This window comes from Crinia signifera, chromosome 4 (genome assembly GCF_055691185.1).
Source record: "Crinia signifera chromosome 4, ASM5569118v1, whole genome shotgun sequence".
In the NCBI taxonomy this organism is placed as follows: Eukaryota; Metazoa; Chordata; class Amphibia; order Anura; family Myobatrachidae; genus Crinia; species Crinia signifera.
In genome coordinates, this window is record NC_139220.1 from 110,060,223 (window position 1) to 110,078,619 (window position 18,397).

An 18,397-nucleotide genomic window follows, 5' to 3' on the forward strand; every position below is an offset into this window, starting at 1 on the left:
AACATTGCCATGTTGGTGCCCCCAGTAGTGGCTGCCTGGAGTCACTCCCCGGGGGAAGGAGGTGGTAGTCTCAGTGTGCCATGGAGCGGGGGGTGGCATGTATATATGTATAAATAAAATGAGTGCATGTATGTATATTTGTAGGAATGAAACTGTCAGTGCATGTATGTATCAGTGTGGCCATGCATGCATGTATGAATGAGTGGCCATGTGTGTATGTTTAACAGTGACAGTACATGTATGAAAAAGAGCAGCAGTGCATGTAGGTATGAATGAGAGCAGCTGTGAATGAATGAGTGTGGTGGTGCATGTATGAATAAGAGCGGCGGTGAATGAATGAGGGGCAGTGCATGTATGTATAAGAGCGACCATGGGCATAAAACTTTTGCTATGGGGCCCACAAAGTTCGTTACACCCCTGAATAAAGGAATACACACGAGAAACCATTTGATCAGCTGGGGAACCTGAATAATACAATAACCTTTTGGTATTTTTCTTATTTCCATTGTGTGAACATTGATTCATGATTGCCATGTATGTACTTTTTAATAGTGCACCGTGGGTACTTATGTAGTATCTGGGCGTCCGATTTAGAAATCGCATCGCATCCGACCAAATCGTATGCGATGCGATGGTCAAGATTTTTCCATAGGATTCAATGTTAAAATGGTCTGAGTCCATTTTAACATAGAATTCAATGGGAAAAAGGGGTCCTTTTCCTTTCCCCACTATCCAAGTGGGCATGGAGTTGGATATAAACCTGTGGCGAGCGTAGCGAGGGGACACAGAATACTTTTTCAGAAATATGCGTCCCCTCGCGGGGCTCGCCACGCTTCGGGCTCGGTGGCTCGCTGCGCTCGCCACGCTATATAAAATCAACTCTATGCCCACTTGGATAGTGGGGAAATGAACCTTCTTAACATTGAATCCTATGCAGCATCGCATCGCATCTGATTGTATGCCTTAAGGTAAGGCATACAATCACAAAATCGGCAGCCCAGATACTACATAAGTACCGCACCGTGCAACATAATATCAGCCACTAGTTTGCAGTGTGAAAAATAGAACTGGGTTTTTTTTTTTTTGTTATATGAAACCTAAAACTCTTAACTGCCCCTCTGCTGTAAAACGTGTCCCTGTGTGTTACATTCAATATTCAGTCTAATGCATTTCCTCTGATGTCATGCTTTTTAAAAGCAGATGTGGAAAAGCCATTTATGTACATTTTCTTTGGTTTTGTACTAAAATGATATACAGCCTTATGTATTATTTTGCCATCCTTCACATTAGGATGAATACCCATTGTAAAGACTAGTGCTGTGCACTATACCAGGCATTATGTAGGAGCCTGTTAGCAAAACTTTCAGTTTTTGTCTTAATGTGGAACTGCACGCATTCATTTATAATGTGTGGGTAGCTGATTGGAGGCCTCAGTCAGACAGTTGCAGTCAGTCCTTCCCTGGGCTCACAGGGTTAGTAATGCATAATGGGGCTGTGTTATGTGTGGTCCCTGATGTCCTCTCAGGTTACTTCTGTGACCAGATGCTGTGGTCATTGCTGCTTTATTGCCACCAGAAAAGGCATGCATTTTAGTTTACTGTATTTGTAATAGCATGTACACAATACTATGGATATGTTATCTGTTCTTGCAAATTAGGTGATACTTTATAAAACTCCTCTGGCAGTGTCTGTCTGTATTATATTTCCTGTAAAGGTCAGGGCACCCAGTATTTGATTGTAAATCAGCAGTGACAAGTCCATTTATAAGTTTTCTATGTTGGTCACATTTCATGAGAAATTGGTAAACTAACACAAAAGGAGGAATGTAATGCCGCCCAAATTCGGATGCAGTGTGGGATGCCTGCTAAACTCTGAACTGGCCAATCACTTACAAGGCGTGGTTTTGATTGCCCCTTTAAAAATATACCTGATTTTGGTCGGCACCCAACACGGCCGCCGGACTCGCACCTCAATATATGTGGCCTGTCATATCTGTTAACCTAAAACAATCATGTTTTCTATTGTGAATGTAGAAATTCACATATCTGTCAGAATTTGTATTGAATTGAATTAAACTTTATTTGATTTTTTTTTTCTTCATTTAGAAATGGAGCCTAATCCTCCCAGGAACATGCAGCATGCGATCCAGGTACAGTCTATATTACTACCTTGCCCTCCACCACTACACCATTGCCACACTGCTAGTTGCCCTAAGTATGAAAAAATGCTTTGCGTGACCACACCTCATAATAACATTATAGTGCCCCGGGTTAGTCTCATGCAGTTTACCGTGAGTGGGCAATGGTCGCTAGTTGTGCTATATTGGATCTCACAACTTGCTAGAAGTGCTGGGCTCTGTGTGTGCAGATGAATAGCTCTGGGCTCTCTTTTCCAGGAGCTTAATATACTCCCCCTGGATTTAATCCAAACGCCCACTTTCTCCCATGTCTATACCTAGTATAACCAAAAATCCTGTTTATTGAAAATCTCTGCCATTTGTCCGCCCTCTCCCATGGTATTACAGAAATCACAATGAAGTGCTGCAAATAGGTTATGACCCAGCTCGTTCACACAGCTGCACTAACAGGTGCCATTTGCATATCTTCCCGCTATGGACTGTGTGATGTTCTGCTAATACAAAGCACCGGGGGGGTTTGTTTCTGTTTTCCTTTTTTATTTTTCTATCCCTTGTTGCATTTGGGAAAGAGTTGCTGCAATTGTTTTACTGTAAATACTGAACTTGAGAGGGGCCTAGTTACCTTTGTACTTTGCTATTTTTGTGGAGAATGATTTCCTTTAATAAATTACTTGAAATCGGGCATGGATCTTTATATCGACACACAAAAAAGGCGACATGGCTTTAGATAGACAGGGTCATTAGGTCAATATTGGGAATGTCAAAAACATTTTTTTTCACTTTTTTTTTTTTTTTTTTGTCCCGAATATTGACATGGACACCATATTGGTGCACCACGTCCCCTCAGCATGCTAGGCACACTATTATATTCTCCCTCTGTGCCCACTGGGAGGGTAAGTGAACAAGTCTGTTGTGGGGATATTGTGCGTTTGCATGTCTAATTTTTGGTGTCGCCCTATTGACTGTCTGATTAGCCACCTGGAATCCCTCATATATACATTATGATGTCTACTGCTCTGGGGTCTGTCTCCTTTTTTTAACAATGTGTCGTGTTCGTTGTACAGGTATGGTTTAGCGATGATCTTCCATTGTGTCCAAAAAGCCCATTGACACCCAGACATGGCCCGGGTCTGACTGATGTCTCCCAGTATGACCAGTGGTTGGCTGTGCGCCATGAAGCTACACTGGTACCTATGCAGGAAGATCTGGCAATATGGCTGAGTGGCTTGTTGGGTAAGTGCTATTTCATGTAATCGCTGGTATAATTAGTATTTCTAAAGGAAACTGGGATTATTTGTAAGTAAAGTTGTTCTTTAGTGAGTAACGTTCATTATCTCGAGGTGTTCAATCAATGGCCAAGGATCATGATGTCTCTGAGCTGCAATCAGGAACCCTATCTAACCCCAGACTACATGTACAATGTGGATGTTCACACCCCTGAAATCCTGTCTCCTAACAGGTGTAGAGGTTAGAGGAGATCGGTTTATGGAAGAGCTTGAGAATGGTGCTTATCTCTGCCAGCTCATCCACGTTGTGCAAACCACTATGAGACGGTGCTGCTCAACTGAAGAGCTCATGGTAAGATGATGATGATGTTACCTACTTTGTCGTTCTGGGTCTCTAATAAAACAAAAACATTGTATACATTCTCCACCTATTGGGCATAACTTGTACATGACAAATGTGGCTTACACTAGATGTTAACGTGAAGTGCAAAACCTTATCAAGAGCACACTTTTGAACAACCCCTCGCTAATTGAACACACACACACACACACACACACACACACTTCCTCTCCTATAGCAATTAATGGGACCTCTTATTTGCTGTACATGTGGGTTCTATCTGCTTATCCAGAGTGGGTGCTTCTATTTATTTGCATATTATATATTGTGTTCTCTTGACTATATTGGACTGCCCCTCTCTGAGCTACTGTATCAGCACATTCTGATACCACGTCAATACTTTTGCCATCTCTAGGGTGTGCCCATGAGAAGGGTTCCGTGCAGAAAAGATGCTCCACCTGGGTCATTTTTTGCCCGTGACAACACCGCCAACTTTCTCCGCTGGTGCAAAAGCATAAAAGTGGATCATGCCTATCTGTTTGAATCTGAGGGCTTGGGTAAGCTGCAAGAGCATGGAAAATGCATTTTATTTTCTGTTTTTTGTTTTTTATTGTGGCTAATGTGTAGGATAATTGTATAATACATGTAGTATTCCCCCCTCAGTCATGTGTTCACATTATTGGGCAGCTGCAGAGTTACAGGGAAGATTAGTTTATTTTATGGGCCTTGTGATTGAACACATTGTGGTAGATGAGCAATTGTACCTAAGAGTGGTTCTACATTGTATGCATCGCAGTGACGTATCTACTTAGAGCTGAAGGACATAACTAGGTGGTAAGACGGTGCTTGCACATTGGCTCAGTATAGTAAGGATGGGTAGATGGTGTTCTGGGCTATGCTGAGATCAATCTGCTTTCAGATGGATCTGTTACACCAAATGTATGGCTGACTTAAGTGCATCCTGAAAGGGAGAACTGCTATGAAACCAAGGCGATTAATAACTGCTGTGCGGTTGCATAGATGCATACAGCTTGGCATATAGACAAATACCTGCATTAAGGGGCTGACTCAGATTTGCATGCAAATGATATAAAAAATCCTATTTCTGATATTATTAGTACTGTGCATGTCATTTGGCTGAGTGTACACAGCTATTAGTAGCTATAGGATATTCAGAGTCCTATGACTGTCACATCTTCACTTGTGGCTGAATAGGTGTATCTAGACAGCAACAGATTACGGTAGCACTTATGCTATGTGTTCTGAAGATGATATTGAGGGCTGTGCTGATCCACCTGATTTGGGACTCCTCTTGTGCCGAAGGCTACGGTCACACGTGGAATGATGGAAGTGGTGTGGCCACAGTACGCAGGGCTAGCTTTGGGCATTATTTGGTTTTATCTCCGGTAGCTGATCTATTACCGTGCTGCATTATCATTTTTATGAATGTTTATTGAACTGCTTTTGGTTAATGATTGCTCTGTCTTTTACACTCATGATGCTAAATTAAAAATAACTTGCATCAAAGGATCCTATTGAGAAACTGCTCAAAGGCAAATATATCCCACCCCGCGTGATTGAAGAATGTGACACTAGAGAACAAAACATCGTCTAGCACCAAATGTACTTAGCTCATTTCCACCAATCCATGTCTACAATATGCATTTGGGATCTGGCTAGGGTTCTGACCAACAGCTGCCGTGTAGCATTTGCCAGGCCATATTTGACAGCTTATTATGACAGTGCAATTAAATTTGTATGCCTTGCTAAACCTTTTCAGGACTTAATTCTGCTACAAAGATGCTATTGTGACTTGTTGAAATAGGATGTACAGTAACCAGCTGCATCTGTAAGTAAAAATAGGGTACTCTTTACCTAGAACGGCGCCAGCGATTGAAATCGCGGGCGTCGTGGGTAAAAATCGCGGTCATCGCGGGTAAATCGGGATGACCGCGATGACCGCGATCACCGCGATTTTCCCATAGGGAACAATGTTAAAACGGCTGATTGACCGCGATTTTGCTGTTAAATGCCTCAATGGACCCGATTTGGGGCCAAATAGGCCAAATTAACCCTTAAATGTCCCCCCAAATGTTTAACGCCACCCCACGATCCACGCGAACCCGAAGCGTGGCGAGCGGCGGCGGTACGCGTCCTCCGACCTTTTCATGCCCTACTATCCACTAGGGCGTGGTGTGAGAATATAATAGTGTGGCGAGCGCAGCGAGCCACCGAGCCCGAAGCGTGGCGAGGGGACGCGGATACCTTCACAGGTAGACGCGTCCCCTCGCGGGCTTCACAGGTGTCCACCTCGCCACGGACACCTGTGAAGCCCGCGAGGGGACGCGTCTACCTGTGAAGGTATCCGCGTCCCCTCGCGGGGCTCGCCACGCTTCGGGCTCGCTGCGCTCGCCACACTATTATATTCTCACACCACGCCCTAGTGGATAGTAGGGCATGAAAAGGTCGGAGGACGCGTACCGCCGCCCCTCGCGGGCTCGCTGCGCTCGCCACGCTTCGGGTTCGCGTGGATCGTGGGGTGGCGTTAAAAATTTGGGGGGACATTTAAGGGTTAATGGGCTCTGTGGCCCATTTAACATTGATTCCTATGGCCAAATCGGGTGGATTGAGGCATTTAACAGTAAAATCGGGTCCATCGCGCCTTTTAACATTGATTCCTATGGGAAATCGGGAGCATCGCGTCGCGGGCATCGCGGGTACATTTATGGACGGCCGCGACGCGACCGACACGATTTCAAAGTTTAACATTGGTTTCAATGGGAAATCGCGTCGGTCGCGTCGCGGCCATACATAAATGTACCCGCGACGGGCGCCCTTCTAGGTAAAGAGTACCAAAAATAGACTTTTCGGAGCTTTGTGCAGATTTGTGTCCACTCTGTCTGTCAGGTTTGATTATTCATCAAATTATTGTGACATTTGTTTAAAACTGGTCTCTGCTCACATGTCTTCTAGTGCTGCATAAAGATCCCAGACAAGTGTGCCTCTGTCTCCTTGATGTCGGGCGAATCGTATCCAGGTGTGCTTTTCAATTGTTCTGCGTGGTCAGGTTTCTAGGGATGCGGTCAAAAGTAGTAAGGATTATGGACCATAGGTCGACCTATGAAAAAGGTTGACCCAATCAATTGGTCGACGTGATAAAAGGTCAACCTGTATGTTGCCATGCGAGGGGACGTGTTACACTTCTACTCTGTCCAAAAAACCTTTTTGTATGTCGCTCAATAGTGGTCAGCCTAATTACTGTCCCTGTCCACCCTATGACCTATTCCCGGTCTCTATATAACCAATACTTGTATGATGGAGGAAAAAATACAGTTTCTGTACTAACATACCGTACTCCTTTTTACTTTTTTTTTTTCTTTTGTTCTCAGATACGGAGTGGAACCGCCCGTTCTCGTAAAATTAGAAAAAGAGATTGAGCTTGAAGAGACGCTGTTAATGGAGTCGGGACCACTGGCTCCCACCACGATTAAGAAATCCTGCTGTCACCATGAGCTACATGAGGCTGTAAATTCCCATTTTCTTTTTCTGAATATCCTGTCGTCACTCCTCTTATATCACAGAACCCGTGCAAGGAGTACTAACTGTAGCTGTCATCTCCCTGCTAAGAATAGAGCTCCCTAGTGTATGAGAGCCTAGGGCTAATTGCCACAGTTATTTTGTAATCTTCGTATTTGTGTAGCTAATCTCATGAGCCTTTATCATGTGTAGCGCTTTCCATCCAATCTGCAGCAAGCTGACATTCCCAGATGTATGTGCCATAGGGGGAGACTGGCACACCATAACCCTGCACTGGGTGCTTTCTTATGTTTGCTCGTTGCTCATCCCTTTTTCCTTTCCGTGCCCTCCCTATTGGTTCTTTTATGAATTAAAATAATTTTTATCACGAAAGTCAGAGAGGCCAGAATGACATAAACCTAATGCACTGTTCGATGCAAGAACTGTTTTTCCTATTTAACATCGGCACATAACCAAGAAATGTAGTGTAGTTTCTGTGCACTGTGGAATCTGCTGAATCTCTTCTAAATTAACCCTTTGAGTGGCAAGTGAATTTGTAAAAATTAGTGCGAAAATTGCCAAGCAAACATTGTTCATCATAATCAACTGTAATCTTTACCTTTTTTATCGATTAAATAAAATCTTTTTTTTTTTTTTTTTAACACATTTTTTTTAATTCAAATTTATATAACAAATGTGGCGCCGCTGGCATTTTTAGCCAATATTTTGTGCATCACAGATGTTGGGACTCAAGCAGTTAATATGGGGGATTTTTTAGACTAGTTTTTTTTTGTTTTGGGCGGGCGGAATATGCTGCGCAATATAAGAAACTGTAAGTACAGGAAAATCAACCTACAGCTATATAACAACACTCTTCCAATGTTACAAATATTTCTGAGATTGAAACAGCAGGACGTGGTGTTTAATGTATCAAGCAATGAAAAAGTAGCCAAAGCAACCAATCAACATCTTCCAATCATTCTGTGGAATTTACTTTATACATTTTTCTTCAAAGTTTATTGGTTGCTATACGCAACTTATCCACTGTTTCACTTATTCACTCAATACTCACACCTATACATCAACCCCTGTGAGTTTTAAATGTGAGGTTTGAAGGATAGGATGTAGTCAAGGATAACTCTAAGCAGTGCACTTGGGAGGCTAGAGGATAATGAGGTTATGCGGGAGGGTGGGAAGATGATCAGTGCATATGTTACATTATAGGACACCACTGGGACATCCATGAAGAAATAGCAAGGATACAGTTGGAGGTATGAGTGAGAAGAGTGGTCAGGGGAGGAAAGGTAGATCCACCAGCATAAGGATGATATTAAAGGCCAAAAGCTGATGAGCTCCCCTAGAGAGGTTGTTTAGATGGCAAATAGGAGAAGTCCCAGAACAGAACCTTCAGGGACACCTACTGCTAGTGGAAGGGGTAGAGGGGAGACTTGCAGGAGGAATGGCTGGGCCATCATGTCAAAAGCAGCAGAAAGGTTGAGAAGAATGCAGAGAGTGGTGGGCCTTGAATTTAGCAGCGGGGGGTCATTGCTGAGTTTCGTGAGGGCAGTTTCAGCGGAGAGGATTGAATCCCGACTGTAATGGGTCAAGCAGTGAATGGAAGGGGAGAAGGGTGATAATAGCATTCAAAAGACATGTAAAATCACTGCAGTCCCCAGTATGTATAGGGCGCAAATTGGTGACTGCTATCTATAGGGTGGAGAACGTTATAATTAGTCTTAGGCATAGGTTGTCACTATGGGCCAAATTCATGCCTGCACACAGTGCCGATTTCGGCACAAATGACTATGGTTTTGTGACTGCACATGCGATCGGGTTGCAGTACACATGTCCTGTGAAGTTATGGCTTCCCTGGTGGCAACCCTTTTTTTGCATACGATGTATTGTATACGATCTTAGCAAGGGCTTCTGTATCCAACAGGATTGGGCCGATGAATTGGGTAAAAAGGGCCCAAGTCCTATAAGTGTATGGGTGCCTTTTACGCTTAAATTCACAACTGAGCAGGCCACAAGGTGTTACTCCTTACACCTTGAACTATATTTTCTACGGACCTAGATAAAAAAAAAATTCTTCTATTTTATGCAGAATATTAAGTGAGGCACCAAAGTGTAACTTTTAAAAGGTCACAATTAAGTTAGAACATAAGCAGGTAGTAGCAGAGACCAGTGATATGTGCTGAGGTGATTGGTGGCTTTATGACAATGTCAGTAATCTGATTTAAGCCGTGATGTCAGTTTATGTTGACACCAAGACTGCCGCATTCTCCAACTTTAATAAGCTCCATACCAGCGTACAAAGTGTAACTCATTACCTGCCTCGATTTAACATCTTTTTTTTCTTGTTTATGTAAAAAATATATTAATGCAGAATGTCTTCATTTTATTCTATGAACAGGTGACGCACATTGCTCAGGACCCACCCTGCAATTGCTCCCACAGGTTCTCTATTGAATACTTATCTGAGGGTCGCTATCGGTTAGGAGATAAGATTTTGTTCATAAGGGTAAGTCCAAGATGTCTATGGTGTACTTCTGGAAAAATGTTCTCTTTACCCATGGAAATGCTTCTGTTGGACAGTCTACTACAGGTTCCTTTTCACATCCATTAGATAACACTGTAATACATCTACTAAGTCTAAACAAAAAATAAAGTGTTGCATTAATTATGAGCCCTCCCATTAAAAGGCTGTAAAGTAGAACAGTTACTGCTGCGGTTTGTGACGAGCGAAGCTCTAGCACGCTGCTGTAGCCTGCATTTTCCAGTACTGCATTTAGTTTCCATTAACGGTGTAAAATCAGAAATTGGTAAAAATATTATTGCAGTTTTTATTAAGTTACTGTTAGAGAATTGTTTCATTGATGGTCACACACCTAAAGGCTAAGGACACAACCGTGGCAGGCCGAATATGGCCCCTTCCCTGATTGTGTATGCACAAACCCCTGGAGAAAATGGCTTTGGCGGTTTTCACACTCGCTGGGCTGTTTGCTGCAAATATGGCAGGCAGGACGCTGGAGCAGGGCAATGCCCAGTGTTTTTTATTGGCGTCCCCATAAAAACACAGGATGTTCCCTTGGGAATGCAGGCGGGTCGATGCCTGCTGGGGGTGAGCATCATCATTTTCGATGATCTGCGGAGGAGAAGTCAGTTCAGACTAAAGCCCTGTACACACGCTTAGATTTGATGTTAGATTCGATTTTCTATTACATCTGGCATTAGATCATCCCATTCGATTTGGCATTAGATCTGTACTTTTGCATTCGATTTTACAATGTAGGCACAATGTACTCATTCGATTTGCTGGATCAAATTCGAGATTTCCTTGGCTGCAAAGTCAATTTTTTTTTTCTATTTGATTTTGAGAAAACAGGAGCGCGCATCGAATCTAATGCAGATCGAAAGTGTCCTAAAAACCATTCGATGTGGATTCGATTTTGCTTCTATAAGCAAAATCGAATCAAAAACAGGGAAAAATCTAAGCAAGTGTACACAGCTTAACTTTCATTTCCCAAGGGGAGAGAAATCATTAGATTAGTCAGCAACCATCAATTGATTTCTCTCCCCTTTGACCTCATGTGTGGGAATGTGTTCTCAGTTTATTATATATCATGTGATACTTTTAGAGCCCTAAACAAGGGGCTATCACAATTTTATTTTTTTTCTTTGTGGTTCAAACTGAACAGTGTACCACAGGCATAAACAATTTCTTACAGTGTCTGCACTAGTGAGGAATGCAGGAGGAGTGTGTCCTTATTGATTCCTGCCTCCATGAATTATATTACCTGCCTATAGGACCCTAATGGAGTTACCTCATGTGCCTGGCTGTGCACCATTCAGCCTGCAGGCGGCAGGGGTCATCCGGTTCTGGCAGCAGAGACCGCGGCTGTAACGCCAGAGATCTGTGATGGCAGCAGGGCTTCTGACATGATTGAAAGTAGAGGGGGGCATAGTGTGCAAGTGCACCTTCCATCTCAATTAGGAGATTAACTTGTCACATTTCTATCTTAAACCAGAGAATAAGGATCAAGAAGTGGGGCACATACTGGACCTAGTAAGGGCTATATCCATATATCTGGAAAGAACTAGTACTTTACAGAAAACAAAACACCTCTTTGTAATTCTAGAAGGAGCCAGGAAAGTTCAGTACCGGCAAAAAAAAATCTCGTTGGATTAGAGACACTATTTTACTGGTTTACAAGCAAGAAGGAAAGGTCTATAGTAAAGTCACAGTCTACTTGAGCAGTTTCCACTTCCTGGGCTAAAAAGTCTAAATCTTCGGTGATGAAGATTTGCCAGGCGGTAACATGGTCGTCAGTTCATACTTTCTTCTAATCATAATTCACTTGATGTATCATCTGCCCACTTTGGGAATCATGTTCTACTAGTTTTTTTTTCCTCTTGTTTACTAAGCAGAACTGAAAGCCCAAAAGCTAAAGTATGGACTTTAATTTCCTCTGCACGTGTGAGCTGGCTTATGTGCATGTCCATGGAGACTGTCTAAGCAAAGCGATAACTTAGCTGTTAAAGAACCAGAACCACTTGGTTGCCTAAGCAATATTTCATGGACTGTAGCGTTAGGTGACTTTCTGTCACTGCACACTTATTATTAGATCCCGCCACACCGCCGCTTACTCATTACAGAAATTGTTCAGAGGGCCAGGCATTCGCGGATTGCCTGCCTAAAAACCTGAAGGACCCCAAACACTAACTGGATTTGGGCCGATTTCGCCGTTCCCAACGGGTGGCTCGTGGGTGATCTGCTGGGTGTACACTGCTTAAAGAAATTGCTGTAGCGTATGCCCAGCTTAACCGTGGCATTTGGCTTTACAACAGGAAAGCATCAAGGTGCCATTTACTTTCCCATCTGTGTGAGCTTCTATGCTGATGCAGGATACACAAATGTGCCAATGTCCTCAGACCTATTGCATGGGCGTCACTATCATTGTCTTCCCTATGCAGCTGTTTCACAATAAATTGAGAGAGCCTGGGGATTTTTATCCGTACACTTATTTATTAAGGAAATGCACTCTAAAGGGGCCTATACATGTGGAGATGTGCTGAGCGATGCTAGAACGTTCAGCACACAGTAAGGTGTCGGCTCTTTGCTGAGCGATCTGTCAATGCCAGTGTTCTCCGGTGGGAATGCTGGCCCTAACCAATTAATAACCAGCGTGCTGGATATTAATCGGCGTGTGATAGCGCCGCAAGGCGTTATGGCCCCAACACACAGGGTGATGTAGGGGTGTTTTCTAAGCAATCTAGCGAGATCGATATTTCAACATGGCGCTAGTGCTAAAACACACATTCTTCCTAACCCTTTCAGTTCAAGGTATTTAAAGTAGGAAAAAATGTTGTAACTCTGAAATCCTGACGTGCAACATTAGCTTAACATTTTCCTTCTAGAATATCATTGTTTAAATGAGTGATGGCTTCAGTTGTGTAATTTGTCACCCAAAACAGATGCTTAAAGGGTGCTTAACGAGAAAATGCCATTTGAGAATGTGGTCATCACCTTGCTGGTTTATTTTGTATTGCAGATGCTACATGGAAAGCATGTTATGGTTCGAGTTGGGGGAGGATGGGACACTCTCCAAGGGTTTTTGCTGAAATTTGATCCATGCAGAGTGCTGCAGTTCACAACTTTGGAGCAAAAAATTCTGCAGTTTCAGAAAGGAGGACAAAGCGAGAATGTATCATTGCCATCAAGCAAAACTCCACAGCCCCCTGTTATGAACCCTTTTTCTACAGTCAATGCTTCTCGGAAGCCTGCATCCACACCAACGACTACAGCAACATCTTCATCCCCTAGTCCCAGAATTCTACAGTCTCCAATAACAACGAATCAAAGGGGAACAAAGAATACACCATCTGCAGCAGCGTACACCAAAGTCCAAACCGTGCCAAGAAAGGGTTCACCCTTACTTCCTGAGCCACAGAAGAAGGTGGCAAAGAAATCAAATTCCCCACCACATATTGGTACTACTAGACTTGAAATCAAAGGGGCACCGGATAATCCTTCGAGGAAAAATCTTGCTACCTCTAGTAGCAGTAACATTGCTGCCCATGTTCACTATGTTGCTGGGAAAAGCAATGGGTCAACACATTCTGTTAAAGTAACTGACAGAAACTTGGTACAACGCGCTGGTACAAACCAACAGGTACAGTTACCGAGAACTTCTCCCACGGCACCTGTGCACCTGAAAACTCTACCAAAGCTTCCTGGCTCCCAGCCACAGTCAGCACCTTTAAAACTAGCTACAAATTCTCGCAAAGCAGCTACTGCATCAGCAAAATCTAACTCTGCTCAAGTACTAAACGGCAGGACTGCAACCACAAAGAACGCTGCTACAACCACACAGACCTTAAACATCATGAAAGAGAGTAAAAAGGCAAACCTGCCACAGAAACCTCTAATAGACAGGAAGCCGTTTGTGGTGTCTTCACGTGTGCCTGCTAAAATGCCCCTATTCCCCTACCCTTCTCACCCTACGGCGAAACAGCCGAGTACAGCTGCTCAGCTAAAAGCTGGGAGTAGGATCACTACTAAACCGGTTCAGACTCTGAAAAATGGCACTGATAAAAGTGTACCTGATAAGGCCGCATTTTCAGGACGGACTCCCCTGTCTGTAGTTAAAATTCCACAGACTGCACCAAAGACAAAACCAGTTGTAAAAAGTCAGCCAGCGGACAACAAAGTGAAAAAAATCACCTCAAACACAACTTGCTCAAAGACCAAACTGGCCAGCAAAGCTGGCCCCCATCCTGTGAGAGATAAATTGCCCACAAACAAGAAGGAATACTGTATTGTGTCCAAGAAATAAGTGATATTAAAAAAAAAAAAAAATCAAGGCTGTGTTGCAGCAGGTTTGGCCTGTTGTCTGCAGGTAAAGTTCTTCTGCTAAATATCTTGCCAAGTACTATCATCTAGATCAGTGGTAGCCAACTCCAGTCCTCCAGAGCTACCAACAGTTCACATTTTCTAGGTCTCCTCACAGAGGTAATTATCTCTAACTGTGGATATTTAGTAATTTGTCAGTGAGTAAAGAGCTAGGTGGTCTGGAAAACATGAACTGTTGGTAGCTCTTGAGGGCTGGAGTTGGCTGATCTAGAAGAAAGCAAAGAAGGTAGGTTTTTTTTATTTTATTTTTTGGTACTTGTGTATTATCTGGGCGCCCAAGATTTCCATCGTACGACATAGTTTTGTTCGCATAGCATGCGATGCAAACAAATTGGACCCGATTTTTAATTGTACAGGCACCCTGATGGGTGATTACTATGTTAAATGCACCCCCATTGTTAACGCCACCCCCACTATCAACGGCCACCCGAAGTGTGGCGAGCGGCGGCTGTACGTGTCCTCTGACCTATTCATACCCCCACTATCCACGTAGGCGTGGAGTTGTTTTTAGATATTGTGGCAAGCGCAGCAGATTACTTCACATGTAATCCGCGTCCGCTCGCCACACTATCAAAATGGCAGATGGCAGGATAGCAGATACCCTTATATAAATTGTCACCTATTATTCAAGAAACTGTTCATGCCCACTGCATTTTTATATGGACATTCCTGCTGGCAGGAAGAACGGACATTTTTAAAAATCACATTTTTAACTTAATTTTTTTTTTTTCCTCCATTAGATTTTAAAGTAAATCTCGCTAGGTAATTGCCTAAAACTGCATTGGTCACTGACCATATATAAGGCATTGGTATGTTGAGCGCCATTAGCAGGATTACATATCCACATAGAAATGCAGTCTGACTTTGACAACCCAAGTGATCTGGTTGCATATTACGTGAGCATTTGAAGAACAGACCATTTTCCCTTCTGGGTAAGCCAGGAGAACTTGGGAGTGCTTGATAAGTGATCTATCATACACTCAGCACTAGCAGTCACTGGATCAGAACAATCAGCACAATGGTTGAGCATATAAAGGAAATTTAAAATGTCAATTCTCCATTTCTTTTATTCTTTAACCAAGGTAAATGATTATTACAGCCACGCCGGGGGGGATGATTGCTCGAATAACAATATCTCGGTGTGCATTTCTACATGTATCACTCTTTTTGTGGCAATAAACTTGAGATTGCCATGGTAGCAGATGAAACGGGCGTGGTCTTTTACAAAGGTAATCCTCTAAAGTTATGGATAATTATTGTGTAAACCAGCACTTCATGATGGTGGTGGTCGTATTTTGTAAACTGCATCACAGAACCAGTCTACAATACACAAATGAGTTGTTCAATCTGAAACCACTGAACTATTTGTATGGGTAAATGTTTAGAAGCAGTCACTTTTGGCATCTATACTGTTAACCTATAACTGCAGAATCCAATATGCAATATTTTTGTTTTCTCTTCAGTTGCTGCTGTGGGTTAATAGGTTTTGGATAATTGCTCCTATCCTTTATAAGAACTGGAATATTGAGGTTTTATATTTTTTTCTAACAATTATTTTGTTTCTGAATATGTAATATTCATTGTTAATGTTTTATATATTCTGTCAGATTTTATCACATAAACCTTCTGTATGTTTTGCCGCTTGCCAATAACCATAAAACTATTATTTTGTCGAGTTAATGTTTTTGTAACACATTATTACTGCATAGGTTTCTCACAAACCGAGGCAGTTTCTGCTCAGTCCCAGATCCATGAACGACAGCGGACTGTCAATCACCGACTGTAGTCATGCTTCCAGTGTTGCTTGATGGCGCAACATCAATCGCACCTTTTTGACCCCTTGATGCTGATGTGTTCTGCAGCATATTATGGACATAGGCGTGCGCACATAGAGTGTTAGAGGTGCACAGGCACCCCCTAATGCGGTGCCCACCCTTATATACTTTTGCTTTTTAGTGCTGGTATTCCATTCAATCAAGTATGTGTGTTTTGCATTGTTAATTGTAATAGACCATTGTCATATCACTACATACCTGCGTCATCCATATATGTTTTTTGACTTTATTTGCAAATACTGTTACACAGAGTAATTAGAAGATTAAAACTGAACTAGGCAGAAGATTATGGTGTGGCTGAGAGACATTTTATATTGTAGCGAGTGCAAATTGCTGATGGTAGACACGGCTGATTGGTGGTTTTAGACACACCCGATGGGCGTGTAAGACACCCCCTAATGAAATGTGCACCCTCTAATGAAATGTGCTGCGCACGCCTATGATTATGGAGAATGTTATTCAGGAAGCTGAATCATTGGCACTGTGAAAATTATCTTAATTTTCCTAGTTTACACACTACTTGCCAATAGTATACAGGCACACCGCCGATAATCTTTGTTTCCGGTAGTGGTACACCCTCCTCCCCCAGGAAACTTGTCTTCTCTTGCTGCAGTGTCTGTACTGGTGTACCACTGTAGCTACAGCTGTTTGATTAGTATAATGACACTTATCTAGCACCCTGCATCTTTCAAAACCCATGCAGTTCCTCTTCCCTGTCTGGGGTGACGCTGTCTGCTGTGGTGTCACATTGTTGCCTGTATTTCAATACAGACTAGACTGTAGACAGTGGCACCTCAGGCAGAAAAAAGGAACTGCATGGGGTCTGCAGGGTGCTAAAATGGTACACTACTTATGCATTAACCTTTTGCAATTCACTTTTTTTTTTTTTTTTTGAAAATCAGTCTTGTATAACCACTTCAGTGATATGCTGGAAATTTCTCAAGCTCACTGCCGGCGCTGGCTCGCCTGAGACATTTTTGTGCATGCCACTGATTAATAGGTGTGCGCCCGTGCTGCCTCCAACTGTGCACCACCTCTAGGGGCACCTGGGTGCTCACCTCCGGCCAGTCACGACTCACCACCCCGGCGATAGTACGCCAGAGCCCCACTCGGAAAAGTTTGGGGCTACTCGGGAGTAAGGGCGCCTGAGCTTTCCCAAGCCTGGTCACTGCTGTGACTGATCCGGAATGGGGAGTCAGGACTGGCTGGCGGTGAGCAACGGGGTGGGGAGCTGCCGCTAAGTTCTGTGGAGGGTATTTCTGGGGCAGGACAAACCTGCCCTGATAGGTTTGTCCTGCCCTGATAAACCCACCACTCAAAGGGTTAAATGTTTTTAAATTCATTGTACGTTTTTTATTTTTTTATCTAAAAAATGGCCTACATTGAATGTTGAACGATGTTAATGTTCTTATTTTAAAGTGGCTCACCATTGGATCTGCTACTAGGGCTGTTGAGCCTGACTACACATTGGACTAGAAAGGGTTAAAGCTCGATTTTATCATTTTTTTTTAACCGTTTTAATAATGTCTGAAATATTGTTCATCCATGTCTACATAGTTTTGGTTGCCTTATAAACAGCACAAAAGCTTTCAATGTACAATAAATGTAATATGTGTTACTATGATTTGTATTTGAATATAAACAACTGCACTTTAATAAACCACAGTTTGTGAACAGTGAATATATTTCTGTGGTGAATTTGGACAACAAATGACATTACAGGAAATCTGTGTGCGATTAGAGATGGTTAGTCACAGGATCTAGGTTTGGCAAGTCACAGGATCTAGGTTTGGCAAGTACTAACCCAGTTGTTTTTATTAATACATGAGTAATGTCCTGTTTTTAAGTAATAATATTATGTTTCTGGGAACATTATTTAACTTCATGTAAATTTTTTTTTAGAAAAGAAATGTAATTAAAGTTTCCATTTTGACTGATCAGATTTTTGGCATAATGGGGCAGATGTATGAACTAATGTTAACTTTTGGGGGGGGGATAAGGTTTTTTAAAATCCATTACTGGCACACCTAACGTGCACTAGGGACAGCCCGCTGCTTAATGCTCAGCGCTGCTGTCCCCTTCAATCCCCCAAGCAATTAGTGGCGTGGGGCGATGTTTTAGCATCCTAGGCATTAAGCCGCCCCAACCGCTTCGCAGCCTGAAGCGAGCAGCAGGGCTAGCATTGTCCCTGCAATTGGAATAGGATACATCTACCCCATTGTGTGTAACACAACTGGATCATGAGCAGGTAGCACAGACTTCTGTAACTGTCCTGTGCCCTTTAGGTCATTACACCTCATACCAAACATTATTTTATTTCAATATCTTTGGTGGTTCAGGTCTGAATAGCTTGCACTGGACTTCTGAATACAAAATTAAAGGTACTTATATGTTAGTTGGGCGCCCACTAAGCTATTTGCTTAGTTTTAC

The 18,397-nt window shown here is 42.8% G+C and overlaps 1 protein-coding gene across 1 annotated transcript in view; it reads left to right on the forward strand.

The window, feature by feature from the left end:
* The window catches only part of GAS2L3 (growth arrest specific 2 like 3), a 38,372-nt gene extending 20,713 nt beyond the window's left edge, over positions 1-17,659 (forward strand). Inside the window, exons 2-9 of the mRNA XM_083182213.1 lie at positions 2,106-2,149; positions 3,202-3,370; positions 3,597-3,715; positions 4,119-4,260; positions 6,677-6,740; positions 7,093-7,228; positions 9,633-9,740; positions 12,772-17,659. Of these exons, the coding sequence (XP_083038339.1) occupies positions 2,108-2,149; positions 3,202-3,370; positions 3,597-3,715; positions 4,119-4,260; positions 6,677-6,740; positions 7,093-7,228; positions 9,633-9,740; positions 12,772-14,055 (2,064 nt within the window). The 5' untranslated portion in view covers positions 2,106-2,107 and the 3' untranslated portion in view covers positions 14,056-17,659. The remainder of the gene's footprint in view (positions 1-2,105; positions 2,150-3,201; positions 3,371-3,596; positions 3,716-4,118; positions 4,261-6,676; positions 6,741-7,092; positions 7,229-9,632; positions 9,741-12,771) is intronic.
* Positions 17,660-18,397: the final 738 nt, after the last annotated feature.